The sequence below is a fragment of the Pristis pectinata genome, chromosome 3, assembly GCF_009764475.1.
Source record: "Pristis pectinata isolate sPriPec2 chromosome 3, sPriPec2.1.pri, whole genome shotgun sequence".
NCBI classification, from domain to species: Eukaryota; Metazoa; Chordata; class Chondrichthyes; order Rhinopristiformes; family Pristidae; genus Pristis; species Pristis pectinata.
The window spans coordinates 79,042,785-79,061,962 of NC_067407.1; the positions used below are offsets into that span (position 1 = coordinate 79,042,785).

The 19,178-nt window shown below is 40.3% G+C and overlaps 1 protein-coding gene across 1 annotated transcript in view; it reads left to right on the forward strand.

Moving 5' to 3' along the window:
* The window catches only part of adgb (androglobin), a 166,317-nt gene extending 150,472 nt beyond the window's left edge, over window positions 1-15,845 (forward strand). Inside the window, exons 33-38 of the mRNA XM_052011225.1 lie at window positions 1,226-1,374; window positions 2,299-2,460; window positions 5,428-5,575; window positions 9,335-9,437; window positions 11,416-11,599; window positions 15,660-15,845. Coding sequence (XP_051867185.1) covers window positions 1,226-1,374; window positions 2,299-2,460; window positions 5,428-5,575; window positions 9,335-9,437; window positions 11,416-11,599; window positions 15,660-15,845 — 932 coding nt within the window. The remainder of the gene's footprint in view (window positions 1-1,225; window positions 1,375-2,298; window positions 2,461-5,427; window positions 5,576-9,334; window positions 9,438-11,415; window positions 11,600-15,659) is intronic.
* The last annotated feature ends 3,333 nt before the right edge of the window (window positions 15,846-19,178 follow it).

Genomic DNA, 19,178 nt, shown 5'->3' on the forward strand with positions numbered 1-19,178 from the left:
ACTCTCATCTCACTTAAACAGTCCTTGGATGTATACGTGAAGAACGGTGACCTGGTGCTGGAGGGTAGGGTTAGATGGGGTAGTTCTTTCTCAGATGCTGGCTGAATGGTCTCCCCCTTTTGTTGTAAATTTCTTTTGTGTCTACACTTTTTTGACCCATGGGGTTATGGGCTTACAGAGAGAGTGTGCAGATCATCCGTGGTCTTACTGAAGAGGCTCGGCGTGCCATCTGTGGAATGAGGCTGTGTTTTTTTGTCTTATTGTTAAACTGTGGTGCCATCTAGTGTACAAATCTCACATTCCTATCAAGTAATTAATTCAGCTTTTAGCTCAAAGTTTGAATTAATTATTTTTATAATAGACTGGTAAATATTTTTGCAGGCTTTCTGTATTCTGGGGTTATCCTGGAATGACTTATTTGCCTGCACAAGCAAGTTGTCAACAGGATTGGAGAGGATATTCTCTCCACCTAAGAGGACTTCTCATCCTATAGCCAGCATCTATGATATTGCAGACCTGCCAGAGTGCTGCAACTGAAGTGAACTAAGGATTCACATTCTGGAATAAAGAATTCTACGGCAATTATTGATATTGATAACCATGGCTGCTGGCAGAGACACAATGAGTTTCATATTTTAAACCCGGATGCACCATCTGGTGTGATTTCTAACATTTTCACAGATTTAAGTGAGGTTTTGCAGTATGAGGGAGTTCAACAAATAGGACCTACCAGTATGTTCATGTAGAGAATGTACAGAGCTTGGATTCTTGAAGGTGAAGTTGATAACTCACTTTAATTTAGAGGTAACTTCTTTTCTTAGGGGCAGATTATGCTTCAGATGTGGAGGCCACATATACCCTCAATGCCATCTCTACCCCAACTTCTCCTACCCACACCCAAAGTCCTGCCATCAACAGAGTCTTTATTGGGTTGAGTATGTGAACTTCAACCGGAGAAGCAATAAAGCTCTGCTGAAGGCACAATCCAGCATATTTGATCAGTTCGCATCCCTGTTGATTTACTTGGTTCATGTGACTACATTCAGAAAGTGTTTGCTCTTGGTTAGGAATCACTGCAGCATATTGTTTCAATATGTTCAATAATCCCTGTTGCCAAAGTGTGATAATGCCACCTCCCTTTCTTGTAATTAAGCCGATAATACAGTATAAATCTTTGATAGCACCATTTTGTTCTTGCTGTTATATTAATGCTTTGAATTCCCAGAGAAGAATATTGGCCCAGGTTCTTCTGAGATCGATGAGCCGAAACACACACCAACATCAAGACAAACCAAGAAAGGAAAGGACAAGGGTGATAAGAGTGACAAAGACAAAGGAAAAGATAAAAGCACGCCACTCAAGACAGAGATTCCGGTATTTTTTCCTATTTTTCATCCTGTTACTTTGTGGAATGGGTGATAAGGAATTATTACCTCCAGACAATGTTAGACAGCAAAAGGTTTGTGAAGCAAAATAAGTAAAAGCATCTAGAAGTTCTAGTTCGCTCTGAAGTCCTCAGTCACGATAAACCAACGAGTGCATGCTTTCACATTCCAGAAGATGAGGCTTGTATTAGAGATCCTTCCTAGGATGCTCTGGAATCCTCATGCAGGTATCTGAGGGAGGGGTTGGAGGAAGGGACTTCACTGCCATTTATGTGGTTTGGTTGGAGAGACCAGGAAGGGATCAAGCTAGTACTGGTGTATTTTGGGTGAGGCAGAGGGGAGGGATTCAATCTTCACTGGCACAAAGGATTTTAGAAGCCAAGTGATGCAATCAAAGGAGCAAAAGCATACAGATTACAGGGTTGGGATGCCTCCTGGAAATCATGAGGTTGTTGAGAGGTTTACATATAATGTGGTGAGGGGCAGGAGCCAGGATTTAGGTGAGTATTTCATATACCTACTGGCCTATCAGGTCTGCACTGCAGTAATAAATCTTGGTTGTCCCAGGGTGCCCAGCAATGAATGCCACCAGCAACCAACGTGTTCCAAGCTCCCCTGCAATGCTAAGAATTTACTTTCCATTCCTACTTGTTGCTAAAAGTAACTTCTTCAATATTTGCTTTTCAAACATTCTTAACTTTTACTAAATTAACTAGAATAGTCTTTCATATCACGTGACAAAGTAAATTCTTTATAAGTTTCCAAAAGAATGGCAAGTTGTCTACCGTCAGGCATCCTTGCATCTATTAAATCATGTTTCAACCCTCTTGACTGTTTCTGAATGTTTATTAATGTGTGATGTTTAAAGTAACAGTTATTAAAGTGTACGTTGTTTAATTTTGATGTTTGTCAGGGACAGCAAATTGATTCAACAAAACCTCATTTCACACTCCACTACGTTGTTGACTATGGTGAAGGCGACTGTGTCGACATCAAGAAAGACACCAATCGACAGGATGAAATCCATGCTATGAAACGGGCCTGGGAGGCTGCAGAACCTGGACGAGCCTTCAAGGTAATTCAATATGAGTCAACTAATGTCTTTATCTTGGTAATGGAGTTAATGATGTGTGCACCTCATTCAATTTGTAAAAATATTAGTTTTTAAAAAGAATAAACTTGCACTTATTACATCCATTATGACCACAGTATATCGAAAAATACATCACAAACAAAGACAATTTTTTTTGAAGGAGTATTGTATTGTAGGCAAATGTAGTATCCAATTCATTCACAGCAAGCTCCCACAAGCAACACTGTATTGAGATCATCTGTTTTTAGCGATTTTGGTTGAGGGATAAATACTGGCTTAGGGGAACCACCATTAACTTCTTTGTTCATCTTCAAATTGCGTCCTGGGTTCTTTTGCCTCCCTCTGAGAGGGCAGATAAAAGGCCTGCAGTCCCTCAGTACTCCTGCAAAATCCAACACTCCCTCAGTAAAACATTTGAGTGTCAAGCCTTTAAAAAGGAGCTTAAATGCTCAAACTTACCACTGAGGTGAGTATGCTGCCACTGAGCCAAAACTAGCACTTCTTTGCCAAATCCAGTTCCCAGCAGTTCTGGCCACATCTCAGGAGATTGGATATTCTGATTTTGACAGCAGAGATGCTGTCTTTAGGACTTAGATGCCATAATTATTGTTCATTATTATTTTCCAGCACAAAATCAGAGATTCAAAAGACTTAAACCTGATAGTAAGCATCACATAGGAGACACAATAGGCAGGGTTTTGACCTGAAACGTCACAATTCCTTTCCTCCTACAGATTCTGCTCAACCTGCTGAGTTACTCCAGCAGGTTGTTTGTTGCAGTAAACACCATATACTATGACTCTAAACGAGGACAGCAGATTTTCAAGAAAAATGCACACATTCTGGGGCTTCTTTAAAGGCCACAGAACTGTGAAGATGAGGCAAGGGGAGAATTCTAAATTCAGAGACACATGTGAGAACACAGCTGTAACTCTGGGTGATTTTACATATAATAAGCTTGGATTACAGCATGACATGCTATGAAGAATGCTCTTGGATTGCTTTCTAGATGAGTATATTTCAACAATGACAGAAATACTTATGGATTTATTTATGGCACATGAAGCTAGCCAAATGTCTGATATAAATATCAGGGAACAATTGGGAAATAGTGACCATGACATTGAGAGAATGCTGGAATTGGAATAAATTAGAAATCATAGAACATAGAAATCATTTGAACTCACTGCTCAATAACTTGCAGCTGACTCCATATTGGCAATACATTTTATTTAAGTATCATTCAAGATGAAGCTCAACAAAGACTGCCTTCCTGGCAATGCACAATCCAGAAGGAGATGGATGACGGTCTCATCCCCATCACAACCACATTGAGGGTACTGAGATTCCGGCTGTGCAGAGAGGACCTGACAGGAAGGGCCCTTCTTGCCACCAGCCAAGCACGGTCCTGGTGTTTGTCTTAAAATTCTGTTGCTGAAGCAGTATGCAAAATGGCAGTTTTCTCAGGGAACCATCTAACAAGATCCAGCATATCCACCAATGATTTTCAATACTCCAGTCATTTCTCTAGGCCTTGTCCTATGGAATTCCCTTCCTAGATCTACCCATTTACTTCTCCTGCTCATCCTTTAAGACAATCTTTGTAACACAGTTCTTTCACTGTGCTTTTAGTCACCAGTCACAATATCTGTAAATAATGTTTGCAAATGTTCCTCTGAAGTATCTTTGAGATATTTCACTCTGTTAAAGATATTTGTGGGTTCCTGGCATGTATCAATTGGCTACCACATTTCCAGTATTACAGTTCAAAAGTGCTGCATTATTATTTCATTTCTTTAACGTCACAAAAATTAGATAGAATTGCCTGAAAGTAATGTTTTGCATCATCCAGCGAAATCAAAGAAACTCTTTTGAATGACATAAAGGAATCAAATTGTTTCTTTATATTGGGTTCAGAAATTAATTTAAATTGCAGGTTATGACATTTTATCTGCTCTTGTGTTTTTCCTCCATGTGAGTTTATATCTTATAAGAACAGAGCTTAGCCTGAAGATAGAAGTCAGAGACATGTCTATTGAAGATTACTTTGTGCTGAGCATGCAAAGAAACTGTTGGAATAAAGCCGAAGTCACAATATTGATTTTTAACAGTGTGGATTCAGCTCTAATTGTACCAGTGTGGACATGTTATGTAACAGCCTGTGAATTCACAGGTGCTAGGAATAATATGCCACCTGAGGTCATTGACACCATGATTACAGAAGATTTCTGTCTTCCTAGATTAATTTGTCAGATTCACAGTAGACCACTTTGGTGAAAGGCATTGTATTTCTGAAGCTTATGGCATTGTAAATAGGTGTGGATTTATCCTCCTTAAGTATCAGTTTGATTTCATGACATGCTCACATTACAGAATTCAGTGCTGTACTAATGAAACTCGGCATTGCTAGAGACGCTGACATCAATTTTTATCCTACCCACCCAGCCAGGAGCAAATTGGTCACAGTGGGGATGCAAGCTGGTGGTTAAAATTGACCAAGTGACTTACTGACCTCTTGCCTGTCTGGAATCCCATGAGAAAAGGAAAGCCAGTCTCTTTGAAACTAGTTACGAAACTAGTCTCATTATCCTTCTCTTTCCTGAAGCCCCTACTGTTTCTCCATTTCCCTCTTGAAACTTACTACTGATTCTGCTTCCACAACCCTTTCAGGCAGTGCATTGCAAATTATAACACGTGGGCAAAAGATGTTCATATCTTCTTTTAGCTCTTTGGAATTATCTTAACTCTCTGTTCTCTGGATATCCACTGTTCTCCCACTGAAAAGAACTTTTAATTTACTCAATGTATTCTTTATTTAACACATGCATTGCACATTGAAAACTCTTTCAAATGTATTTGCATTGTGATTGTATTTTTCAGAAATGAAGTTACAAAAATGCAATTTTGAACAACCCCTTTTGAAATAATTTTTTGTTCATTGTCTCCCAGGCCTTACAACTCCGTCTGCATGTATTGAATAATAAAGAAACAAATATAACTCTCCAGAGCATCAGTGAGAAGCAAGATGAAATTGTCAATGGGGATGGTTCTGAAGTGAACGGCCAAGCTGCAGAATTGAAGGAGATACCATCCACAGGTACATCACTTGAGATTAGGAGTACCAGTAACTCATTCTGCACCTCAACCCAGTTTTTGCCATTCAATTAAACCTTTGCTGACTGGATTTTCAACTCATCCCCCAGTTGGCCTTTGATATTTTTGATCCAGGCACGGTAGTGTAGCGGTAAGCGTAACGCTTTACAGTGCCAGCGACCCGGGTTCAAATCCGGCCACTGTCTGTCAGGAGTTTGTACATTCTCCCCGTGTCTGTGTGGGTTTCCTCCAGGTGCTCCGGTTTCCTCCCACATTCCAAAGACCTACAGGTTAGGAAGTTGTGGGCATGCTTATATGTTGGCACCGGAAACGTGGCGACACTTGCGGGCTGCCCCTAGATCACTACGCAAAAGATGCATTTCACTGTGTGTTTCAATGTACATGTGACTAATAAAGATATCTTTTCATCTGACGAAATTCTATCAATCTCAGTTTTGAAGTTTTCAGTTGACCTGGCCATACCAGTGTTTTAGGAGAACAAGTTCCAGGTTTCCACGCCCTTTCATGTGACAGCCCCTCTGAATGGTCCAGCTACATTTTAGGACTTTGCTTATTTGTTCTGCCCCTGAAGAAATCATTTCTCTTTATATACCTTGTCAATTTCTTTAAATATCTTGAATAATTCTATTTTATTACTGTTAGTCATCTATACCAAAGGGAATACTGTCCTAGACTATGTAAGCTACCCTTGCAATTTAACACATTCAGTCCAGTTAATATTCTACTGGATCTACCCTGTGCCTGCACCAAGGTCAATGCATACTTATGGAGGTGTAGTGCCCAGAACTAAGCTCAGAATTCAAAATGGGATCCAAACATTGCTTTATATAACTATAACATAGCTTTTATGTTGTATATGATATTGTATTCCAGCTTCCCTGATAATGAAATCCAACATTTCATTCACCCTTCAAATTAAATTTCAGACCATCTGAAAAACTAATAACTGCTGTAAATGCACAAGAGATTCCACATCTTTACAAATTTTAAAAATAGCAGTGTAGAAAAACATCCACTCCAGAATATCACTTGATGACATAAAGCAAAACTCAGAAATTGTAGCATTAATTTAATATTGATGGAAACCAGAAATGCACATTTCCACCTAGATTGCTCGTAGACCAGTTGTAGTCCTGACGTGTTGTGTATAGATTGAGGGGAGATGAGATTTGGGTTTGGCACAGCAAAGTTGAGTTTATTATAATATGCACAGGTGTCATGTGTGCACAAGTGCAATGAAAGTCTTACCTGCAGCAGCATCACAGGCACATAGCATCATATAAGCAGCATTCACAAGAAAAACATAAATTAAACATAAATTCTATACAATTTTTACAAGAAATAACACAATTAGAACAAAAAAAATCCATTTTAGTGCAAGGTGATCAAAGTGGTTATAGTGCTGCTAAACTGTAGTGATTAGGGTTTTGCCAGTTGGTTCAAGAACCAAATGGTTGAAGAGAAGTAGCTGTTCCTGAACCTGGTGGTGTGGGACTTCAGGCTTCTGTACCTCCTGCCCAATGATAGCTGCAAGAAGAGGGCATGACCTGGATGGTGAGGATCTTTGATGATGGATGTTGCCTTCTTGAGACAGCACTTCCTGCAGATACTTCCAAAGGTGGGGAGGGATGTGCCCGTGATGTATTGGGCAGAGTCCACTACTCTCTGCAGCTTCTTATATTCCTGCACATTCAAATTGCCATAGCAGACCACGATGCAACCAGTCAGGATCAACAGTACATCTGTAGAAGAATATGAGCATTCTGGAACATGGATTTAGCAGATATCTTTTTTATGCAGAAGAACAATAAAACTGTCTTTAAAAGAGTAAACTGAAAATAAAAGCTATAAAATTCATCAACTCAAGTGGCAGAAAGGTGGTAGGTAGAGGAGTTTGGGATGGGAACTCTTTTTAGATATAACAACATTCTATTAGAAATAGAAGGTAGATAATGAGTGTGTCGACCCTTTCTCTGTGACTACCGGGCAAAAGTGATCCCTGTCCTCCCATGTGCTTTGAGACCTACAGCAGAGATCTCAAAACAATAGAAATATACCAACAATGTTGTCCCTGCAAAATCCTCCAAATTCATCAAAATCAACCTCAGCGTCCTCTCCCAGGCCAATATCCCCAGCAGTGAGGCCCAACCCAAACTCAGTCAGCCACGTTTGGGCAGGCAACATCATTCACATACCTGACACCAGGCTCCCGAAACAGACACTCTTTTCCAAACTCTGTCATGGGAAGAAGTTACCAGGCAGAGGGAGAAAAAAATTCAAGTGTGTGCTCAGAGTTTCCTTGGGGGAAAAAAGCAATAAACCTACTGACTCCTGAGAATCCCTGGCCCATGACCACCCAAAGAAGAGATGGAGCTTTCTTTGTAATATATGGTAGTGAGAACCTTGCGTCCATGCATCAGGAGTGTGCGGAAGCCCTGTATAAGTGGCAGAAGGAACAGACCTTTTGACAAACTACCCATCTGCAGTTTTGAAAGACTGTATTGTAATTACAAAAGACTTGTGATGTGACAGTAAAATCCATTCTCCCACTTGAGGAATCTGCCTTCTTAATTCTGAAGGTATGCTCACCTAAATCATGGGAACTACCTGAACCTGAAGTATATTTTTGGGGTTCTGACTTAAGTTCTTAACAATGGTCTGGAATTTCCTTGGAGTATTGATCTGTCTATGCTTATTATCCACCTACCTACTAAAGCCCTCTTATCTTGAATGTATCCCCTGTTGGGAACTTTTTGGTCCAGCCAGTTCCGACATGATTGGTGAGGCTCTCAACAACCCAGAACCTTCTGACTATAAATCCCACAGAAATGCTTTGTCAACTAGTTAAGCCAAGTCCCTGGATTGAACCAGCTGACAAAGCTGTGAAAATGCATTCAAAAACTATTAGGAGTTGAATATACTATTTCATTTAATTGTTAAAAAAAATTAAGAAACAAATCCAACACTTAAAATATGCATTTAAATCAATTTAATTTTAAAAAAGCCCCCAAAACATAACTCTCTACCTTGCAACTGTTCCTCTCCACTGAAATGGATGGAGTTGCTGAACACTGATGCAATTTCAATGGGCAGATTTCCCAGTGTAACCATTGGGAAGATGTGGGAAATTAACGCTGTGATGCATTGCAGCAGAGACAGTGTGATTCCATCTATCAGCTGTGAGGAAGCTTAAGGCTTTGGTACTCATGAGACATCCTAAACCTCTGCACTGTTACAAAGGTAAACATTGGAAGTTGCATTTGGAATTGTTTGATTTTTGCAGATATTTTTGGTCATTGATACATATAACTTGCACAAACTGTGTTATCTTACGTAGTTAAATGTATGATTCCTGTCAACATGATCAGTCTCACAGCATTCTATATGACGTGCATGTTACTTGGTTAAAGGCACTTACAGAACTTTAATAAAATCCATAAGTTTTATATGATTCAGAATTATACTCATTGTAAGTCACAAGTATTGTCTGGGATGTTAATTTACCAATATTCAGCATTCTATGAGGAGGATGCATTAACATTAAATTCAAACCTTTTGATGAAGAATAACAGACTCAAAAGCTGTTTATTCTGATCATGACTGCTGAATATTTAAATTAAAATAGAACAGAGGAAAACTGAAATAAATACATGAACAGCATGTATATCGGTGGGTCAGAAGAGCCTTTGTCTTTAAACTCAGTAATCTGTCAACCTGACATGACATTTGTACTGTCTTGTAGTTGTTTTGCAGGACATTCAAGAAAATCAATCGACAGCTGTTGACAGAAATTCACAAGTCTCTGATGATATTATTAAACCAATGAAATGGACCCAATATGTCAGGTACTTATATAGAGTTGTGTGGCCATTTACCTCAAGGTGATGCTTTTGAGTCGACCATGGCATCTGTTATTCTATTGTCACCCTTTTACTAAATGCATGCAACTACACAGGAGTGAAGGACAAGGTGGCTGAACGAAAGTGCAACCCAATTTTACAATTCTCACCATATAAGAAAATTCCATTTACCTTCCCAATTACTGCTAAATATCAGCGTCTAAAAATTCTGACAGTCTTCACCAGTTCAAGTGAGACAGAAGGGAACAGCCCTCCCCTTGGCCCATCATAACTCCTGGGGACATGTCCATCAGTTTACTGGGATGGCAGTAATGTCCCCAAGGATACAAAAGTCCACAATCTACACCTGAGCCATTTCTAGCTAATTGACAAAAGGTCTTGGGGTCTTTTCATGCCTAAAGAAAATTAATGTTACAATGCCAGAGCCTTGCAGGCATCTTAAGGATAACCGTTCCCCTTCTGTGGAGTGAAATGTGCGGTGTAAATATGTGCAGTGTGGAAGTTCTAGAGCTTCCAAATGGATGTGCTAGATAGTTGTTGTCGTAGACCTCCCACACAAATGAAAGAGCAATGCACATTTGCCTGGTTAAAAATGGTACTGGTACCAAGGCAAGATCTGAGGGTTTGGTAGAGAGTGATGATATTATTAAACTAATGAAATGGACCCACTATGTAAGGTATTTATTTACAGATGTGTGGCCAAATATCTCCAGGTGATCCATTGTGTTCACTCACTGAAGGCCTGGGATGGAGCAGTGAGCAAGTTAAATAGTCAGGAGGAATAGTGGGGGGGTGGGGGGGTCCTGCAGGAAAGATTGAGGTTTGGAGGGGCTCTGCAAGAAGGGTGGGTGGCAGCGATCAGGTAATTGGGTGGGGTGATGAAGGGTGGAGATTGGGACCAGCTTCAAGGAATGAATAGTTTGGGAGACTGGACCAATCGGATAATCAGGGAAAAGAACAGTTCATGGACATTGTAGACCCAGGGCTGTGGGTCAGGGCCTTAGGGGTTCCAAACCATCGGAGAGTCAGATGGTCAGGTCTTGAGGTCTTGGGCCTTGTGTAATATGATGGGTGAGATGTTGTGGTTAATGAGGGATCCTTTGGGATTAAAAGTATCTATTATCTTATAGGATTTCCAATCCAGTGCTGTGGCAATAAAATGTAGATACCTTGGGTGTGTCCAACAATTGTTTCTCCCAGGACAACTTGGTCTAATTTTTGTCCAAAAGGAGCATTGCACAGCATTGGTGTGTGGAATTCATGCAGGAGTGGGATCAGATGCTGAAGCGCCCAGTCAAACTTCTAAAGTAACCTGAAACAACCCAGAAATGGCCTTTATTGCATTTCACTCTGGGTGCAGTCCATTTTCTGAGTTATCCAGCCCAGAACAGGCCCCTGTGCCCCTTGAGCGCTGAGCATCTGGCACCCATTTATTCTACTTCCATTTTTATTCTCTCCTCACTCCCATCAACTCTCCTCCCGCCCCAATTCTAACACTCACCAACACACAAGGAGCAATTTACAACTGCCAGTTAACTTACCTGCCTTCATGTCTTTGGAATGTGGGAGGAAACCGGAGCACCCAGGGGAACCCATGCTGTCACAGGGAGAACATGCAAACTTCACACGAACAGCACAAACATCTGGATTGAACCCGGGTCACTGGAGCTGTGAGGCAGCAGCGCTACTGGCTGCCCACTGTGCCACCCATTTCAGTAGCACAACACTTGGGGAAATAAGAAGCAGTTGTCAAACAGAAGAGTGGAATTAATTGGATAGCTCTTTCAAAGAGCCAGCACGACAAGGTGGACTAATTAGCCACCTCTTGTGCTGTATGACTATGGCTCTAATTGCAGCAATGTGCTTCTAAAATCAAATCAATGCGTCCACGCAGAACCTTTTTCCCCTCACAGGTAATAATCCAAGCAGGTAATACTTGTGTGAATTATTCACATTTCAACAGGTCGACTCTACCTGAACCAGTTCTGGAGAATGAAAAAATTATTGAAGAACGAGAGAAGATTAAGACAGAAGAAATTCACAATTTCCGCCAAAGGCGAGAGATAGTCTTTGAGCGGCGAGAGAGAGAAAGGCAGACACGGCGTCAACTGAAGGCACAGCATCTGCAAATGTATGAGGATTTGCAGGTGAAGTGATTTATTCCAAAAATATTTTGCAAACTAGAAAATCCCTGCTTTGTTACAGCATTTTTTTTATTCATTCAAGGGATATGAGTTTTGCAGGCTGACCCAGCATTTGATTGCCCATCCCTAATTGCCCTTGAGAAAGTAGTAGTGAGTTGCCTTCTTGAACCACTGCAGTTTCTTGAGGTGTGGGTATGCTCCAGAGGAATTTCAGTCCCTTTCAGTAAAGCACAAAATCTGGGCTGGCATTCCCTGGCAATACCAAGGAGTAATGCAAGCAGTCAGAGATACTGCCCTCCACGATGTGAGGTTAAACTGGGTTCATGAACTTTCTCTTCAGCAGACATAATGCTAGCCTGAGATCGATAGTATTTTAGATCCGAAGCAGATCTGGAAATATGGTAATTGGGGCGCAAAGTTGACAAAGGACTTGATCATCCATGGTCCTATTGAATGGCAGGGCAGACCTAAAAGTTTGTGGCCTACTCCTGCTTCTATTTATCTTCTTATTTATATCTTTATCTTAAAGAAATAGTGAGTTCCTCACTGTCTACTGGCCAATATTTATACTTTCATCAACATCAAGAGAAGTAATATTCCAGTCATCGTCTGTGGTTCCTTCCTGTGCACATATTGATGACTATGTGTCCTACCCTTCAATTGTGATTACACTTCATGAGTACATGGTTGGATGTAGAGTGCTTTGGGACATCCTGGAGTCATGAAATGCAAGTTCTTTTTCATTCTCTCTTTTGCTCCTCATGTTTTTCCATTCTCCACTCTATTTTTATTATATAAACCTAAGAATTACTTTAATTGCAAAATTTCATTTTCAGGCCTTGCATTAAAGAGATAGTCTCAATTGCAAAATATTTCTTCAGGACTTTTCTTCCATCATCATGACTTGAGGCATAGAGAGGTTTTCTGTCAAATGTCCATTAGTGGAACAAATGAAGCTCAGAGGAAAGTGCCAGCACAAGTGTAGATCTTTATAGTCATAGAGTTATACCACACAGAAACAGGCCCTTCAGCCCAACTTGTTCATGCCATCTAAAGTGTCTTCCTCAGTTAGTCCCATTTGGCCCATATCCCTCTAAAGCTCTCCTATCCATGTTTTCTCTGTCTTCATCTATTTGTAAACTGAGGCACAACATTCCATTGACTGTTGCTTTAAGAAAGGAAGAAGTATATGGACAGATGCAGTTAGGGCAGTCTAATTCCACATATGGAGTATTATCTTCTTACCACCCTACTTCATCCAGCTCCATCAGCAAATCCTTCTATTCCCTTCCTCCTCATGTTCTCATCCAGCTTTACCTTAAACCACAACTACTCCTTCAAGTACCACTGGAACAGATTTATTTATAACTGTTCTGTCCTCAAACATTGCCATAAGTGGAGGCATCTTCTCCACATAAACTTTTCATCATTTTAAAGCTCTTTTATGTCACCTATCAGCACTCATAGCTTCAAAAATAAAGGTCCAATCTTTTCTTATGTTTATTATGTCCCAGTTCTAGACTCAAGCATCTAAATAATGTTTGCACTTTTTCTAGTAGCTCTTAAAACAGCTGGTAAAATCCCATCACTCAACAAATTAACTGTTCAACAGCCTTAAGAGCAATGCACCAAGAACCAACATTTTACATTTGCATTTATATAACTTTAGATCACAGAACAGGAATATCAACCCAATGGTGGGATAATCATATCCCACCAGTCATCTATTACCTTCCATATGTTTATCTAATTGTCTCAACTCTTGTGGTAGTAAATTCCAAATTCTCATCACCCTCTGGGCAATTTCATTTTCTGAACTACCTGCTGGATTTATTAAATTCAATATAAATTTTCTGATTGTTACTTGTTAACATCATTCTTGACTACTCCAATAGACTTTGGGTCAATCTCCTAGTTTCCACACTCTGTAAACTTGCCCTTCATAATTTCACTGCCTGTATCCTAACATCACATTCATCCATCAACCCTATGTTTGCTGGCCTTCATTAGCTCCTGGTTAAACACCATCTCAGTTTTAAAATTCTCATTCTTGTTTTAAAATCCTTCAGTGTCTTTGCTCTTATCTCCCTCACTTCCTCTACCTCCACAAAACTCTAAAATATCTGCACTTCTCCAATTCTGGATTTTTGCACACCTTCCATATTAATTGATCCACCACTGATCACTGTGCTTTCAGCTGCTGGGGTCTTAAGAATCCCTTACCTAAACACCCTCCACCCATTTGCCTTTCTTTTCACATTTTAGGTTCTCATTTAAACCTACTTTTGTGTCCAAACTTTTGATCATCTCTCCTAATAACTTCTCACATGACATGGCCTCAGACTTTGTTCGGTAATACTCCCATGAAGCTTATGGGAATGAGGGGATCAGGTGTTTAAAAACTGCTATATAAATGTAATTTGTTCTTATTATTATGGCCCATATTTCTGATCTCACTCACCTTTGAAAAGATAATGAAAGATATTCTCTTGTGGAGAGCAAACACAGTGAGTGTATGTTTAATTTAACAAATGGAGTGCTGATCAACCAGGCTGCTTTGTCCTGGAGGCTGTTGTGTCCTTGTGGTGTGGGAGCTGCAATCATCTGGCCAAATTGAGCATTTACCTGACTTGCCTTGCAGATGGTGGAAAGACTTCAAAAAGCTATGAGATATGGCAGATCATCTAGCAGTTGGCCTGCTGCAATTAGATTTCTGGTTAATGGATATTGATGGTATGGGATTGGATAATGGTAATTCCGTTGAATGTCAAGGGTTAGATTTTATCATTAGAGGTTGTCATTCTCGGGCCTAGAAGTGGTACGAATATTATTTGACAGTTATCAGTCCATGTCTAAATGTTATAAAGCTCTTTCTACATGAGAGCAAGGATTGCCTCGTTATCTGATGATTTGGAAATATAATCATCTGCAAATATCCCCATTTCTAAGCGATTGTGGAGCTGGGTCATTATGAAGCAGCTGAGTATAGCTGGGTCTTGAACACCGTCCTGAAGAGTTCCTATAGTGACGCGCTGGTGATTGACCTCAAACAATCACACCGCGGGTGGCCCCCGCATTATGGCCATTCGGGCAATAGAACGTCACCCTTACAGAATTCACAAATCACTACCCAGAAATTTGAGATACAGAATAAAATTCACTCCCACAGAATTTATGTGAAAAAAATAAATACATACAAGATTTATTTTTTTCAACCTGCATTTCTTGACACATGTGCAGATGATGCAGATTTGTGTTATGGAAAATCACGCTATGGACCATTTTCTAGGAACACAACCCTGCCCCGTAATGCAACAGTCGCCTGTATCTTTTTAGTGGTTATAACCCCACCCATCCTCTGATCTTCATTGACTTCACTTTTACTAGGGCTTCTTCAAGCATATTCAGTCAAATGCTGTCTTGATGTTAGGAGGAATCACTTTTGCCTCACTTCACTTTTGAAATTGAGAACATTGTTCTGCTTTGTACCAACACAGTAGTGAGTACTGAGCTAAGAGATCCTGGTTGAATTTGTACTCCATTAGCTGGTTATTGTTGAGTATGTGCTTCTTATTAACTCAGTCCACAACAACTTCCATCACTTTGCTTATTATTGAGAGTAGAATAAACAGGGTGATTGGGTGGAATCTGCTCTTCCCGCGCATTATTCCACTTTGGCTGGTAGATGCCAGATTTATATCAGATTTGTATTGGAACAGCTTGTCCAAAATCAAGGCTAATTGTGGAGCAAAAGTCTTCCTCTGGGATGTTCAATAACAGGACCATCAACTACCATTTCTTATATTACCCTTTTTGATCTGTGTTGCAACTTTTAGTGATATGTCTATCTGACTTCCCATATACCTCAGCGCCTTTCAAGCTCTATTTTCCAAGGAGTATGTGGCTGTTCTATTCTTCTTATTGAAATAAAGCTGCTCACACTTATCTACATTTCTCAGTTACATGGCCATTATACAGGTTTATTGGTGTCTTCCGGTATTTTGTCCCAGTATTGCTCTATGTTAATGACAATGTCCAATTTGGTGTTGTATTTACACTGCAGGCAACCTTAGATGAAGCTCGGCAAGACATCTTTCAACTCAGAGAATCATACAGAAATAAACTTATTGAGGAGGAAATGAAGAAGCAAAAAGAAATTGCGGAAATGGAAGCTCTCCAAGCAGAGCAAGAGAGAAAGAACAAAAGTGCTGCCTCTAAAAAGTCAAAGAGTCCGGGAAGGAAAAAGTAAACTACAAAAATCGCCAAGTTTTAAAGTGTTTCTTCAAAAAATTTTCATTGCATGTCCTCCAATGTAATTTATGTAACATTTTAAGAGTTAACTGCAACATTTCATACTTATTTTCACCCAACTCTCAATTAATTTCTTTGCCGATGTTCACAATGCATATCTCCTTGAGATAACAACTGAAAAATACCAAAAGCACCCAGGTCATTTAGCACCTGTGAAAGGCCAGTGATAATTTGGCTGTGTCCAACACTGTAGGATCCCAGGACTTTCATCCCTATTGTTGCATTCTGGAGTGACCACACTTCACAAGTATTTCATTGGCTGTAGAAGTGGAGCAAATGTCTTCTGGGATGTTCAATGATATGAACATCAACTACCATTTCTTATATTACTCTTTTTGATCTGTGTTGCAACTTTTAGAGACACGTCTATCTGACTTCCCATACACCTCAGTCTTATTTTCCAAGGAGTATGTGCTTTGGAATATCTTTTTGCCTTTGCAAGTTGATGGCTGGCCTTCTGTTTGTTGCAATTTTCATTTTCATTGGCAGTCTTTTCTTCGATGAATGTGCTTTTGTTCAACAGGTAACTCCTTAATTTTTTTTCAATCTTGAATCACAGTATTATTAAAGTTTATTTTCTTGTAAATATACCATTAATTTGATTGTTTAGGTTTACTAAAATAGATGTATTTGCGGAGAATCTGGACAATCACATGGTGATAGGGCGGCATGAAAATTAAGTAGGAAATGGTTTGTGTGCAACATATTTGCTGGGTGGAATGGGCAGTTTCTGTGCTGTAAATTTAATGTACTCTTTCAAAGGATAGATTTGCGAGTACCTTTGTGCCTTGAAACAGTTGCAGAGCCAGTATGGTGCCACAGCTTTGGTGGTGGAATTATTTTAAGAGGTAGTGCTAGTTGCATCTTTATGCCAACAGTTACTGGTCCTCTCGCAAAACCTGTCCAGCAGTGAACGAGCAGCTTGGGCTGCAAGCTATGCTTTTGTTTGGTGTTTTCTCACCACCCACTCCCATGAGGTTTGCTGTCTTTTATTATGGCCACACCTTTTCTATCATTTCATTGTCAGTGTGGGAGGCACTTGGAAGGCAATGCTTACCGTTCACTGAGACCATGGTGCTGTTAGTGAGTTGTTGTTGTCCCTGCATGATGGACTCCCACATAAGGCCATTAAGGAAAGAATCCCTGACATTGTCCATTTAATATTAAAGTATGGCACTATCTATCGAAACCAGGATGGTTCATGCCTCTGTGGTTATAGCACTACTATGATATTGTTGTTCTTCTCCTTGAGGAAGTATAGATAAAATAACCTTGATGATTTGCTGTGGTACTTCCTGCAAATTGTAACCACTGCAGCCACAGGGTGTCAGTGAAGAAGGAAGTGGATATTGAATCCAGTGATCAACCAAATGAACTACTATAAGCAGTAAAACTTCCTAAATGTGGCTGTGCCTGATGAGATAAGTGGGTGGGGGGGGAGTTCCGTTTGCTTTCTGACTTGTACTTTACAGATGTTAGAGAGGCTTCGGGAGTCAGAAGCTGAGTCTCATACTCACTCCTTCCTTTCCTCCCTCCCTTCCTATTTTGCTGGAGCACTGTAGGAACTAAAATTCCTCACAGACTACCAATTTCTATTCTTCCAAATAGAATTCGCCTCAGGGTTTATGTCATGTGTAAGGCAAACTTGAAAGCTAGATTATGTTCCCCACTTTAAGCTCCTTCAAATCTTGGTATAGCGATAATGGGACAAGAAAATATGCCGTTGCATGTGTTTTCAATCTGTAAAGGGAAATGATCAACACAATGGTAAGTGGCAGGCATGTTGGGTCAGTGTCTTGTGGTACATGTGATGTATGCTGGAGTTAACTGCAAAGGTTCTCTGCCTGGTTAAATCTTGGATATATTTACTTGGATTTTTAAAAAATTTGTTCATTTTGCCAGATGTGGACATTGTACGTTTGGGCAGCATTTATTGTTCTTCATGAATTGTCCTTGGAAAGTGGTGGTGAGCCACCTTCTTGAACTGCTGCAGGGTTCTGCAGAAGGTATTCCCACGGTGCTGCTGGGTAGGGAGTTGCGGGGTTTAGGCCCAGCAATGTACTTCCAAGTCAGGATGTTGTGTAACTTGGAGGGGAATCTGTAGATGCTGGTGTTCCCATGTGCGAGTGTGAGGTCATACAATTTAGTAAGAGGAATCAAAGGACGGATTATTATCCCAATGGAGAGAGATTGAAAATGACTGAAGTTGAGAGGGATCTAGGTGTTCTGATACACGAACCACAAAAAATTAGCATGTAGGTCAAATAAGTAGTTAAGAAGGCTAACAGCACGTTGGCCTTTATTGGAAAGGGTTTGGAGTTTAAGAATAGGGAGATTTTGTTACAGTTGTACAGGGTGTTGGTGAGACTGCACCTCGAATGTTGTGCACAGTTTTGGTCCCCCTTATCTGAAAAAGGATATAGTAGTATTGGAGGCAGTCCAATGGAGATTCACCAGGCTAATTCCTGGGATGAGAGGTTATTCCATCAAGAGAGGCTGGATAGGTTGGGTCTGTATTTCTTAGCATTCAGAAGAATAAGCAGTGACTTTATTCAAACAAATAAGATCCTAAGGGGCCTTGACAAGGTAGATATTGAGATGTTTCCACTAGGGAGAACCTCTAACAAGGGGACATAGTTACAAGGGGTCAGTCATTTAAAACTGAGGTGCATAAAAATTTCTCCTCTCAGAGGGTAGTGAATCCCTGGAATTCTCTGCCCCCGAGGGTGGTGGAGGCCAGGTGGAGATTGATAGCTATTTGAAAGATCAAGGAATTGGGGGTTGTGGAGAACTGGCACCAAGGGAGTTAAGGCCAGTATAGATCAGTCATGATCATTTTGAACGGCAGGGCAGGTTTGAGGGGCCTGGTAGCCTACCCCTGCTCCTATTTCCTTGTGTTCTTATGTATACTCACAGGCATATGGCACTAGAAATATTCCTGAGATCATTGCTTTTAAGGTCCTGCTTTCTAACTTATCTCCCAGGTCCGTAAATTCTTCTTGAAGGGCCTCACTTTTATTGTTGGTGCCAATATGTACCATGATCACTGGCTGTTTCTCTGACATCCTTGGCCCTAAACACCTGGAATCATGGCTGCGACCACAGAAACACCAATCTGTTCACATTATGATCACTATAGCTCTATCACTCTTTATCCTTTTGCATTTTACCCAAATCTACCCAAATCGACTCAATATCTTGGCCTAGATCATCTGTCACAACAGTGCTTACTTCACCTCTTATTAGCAGACCTATCCCGCCACTTTTTCTT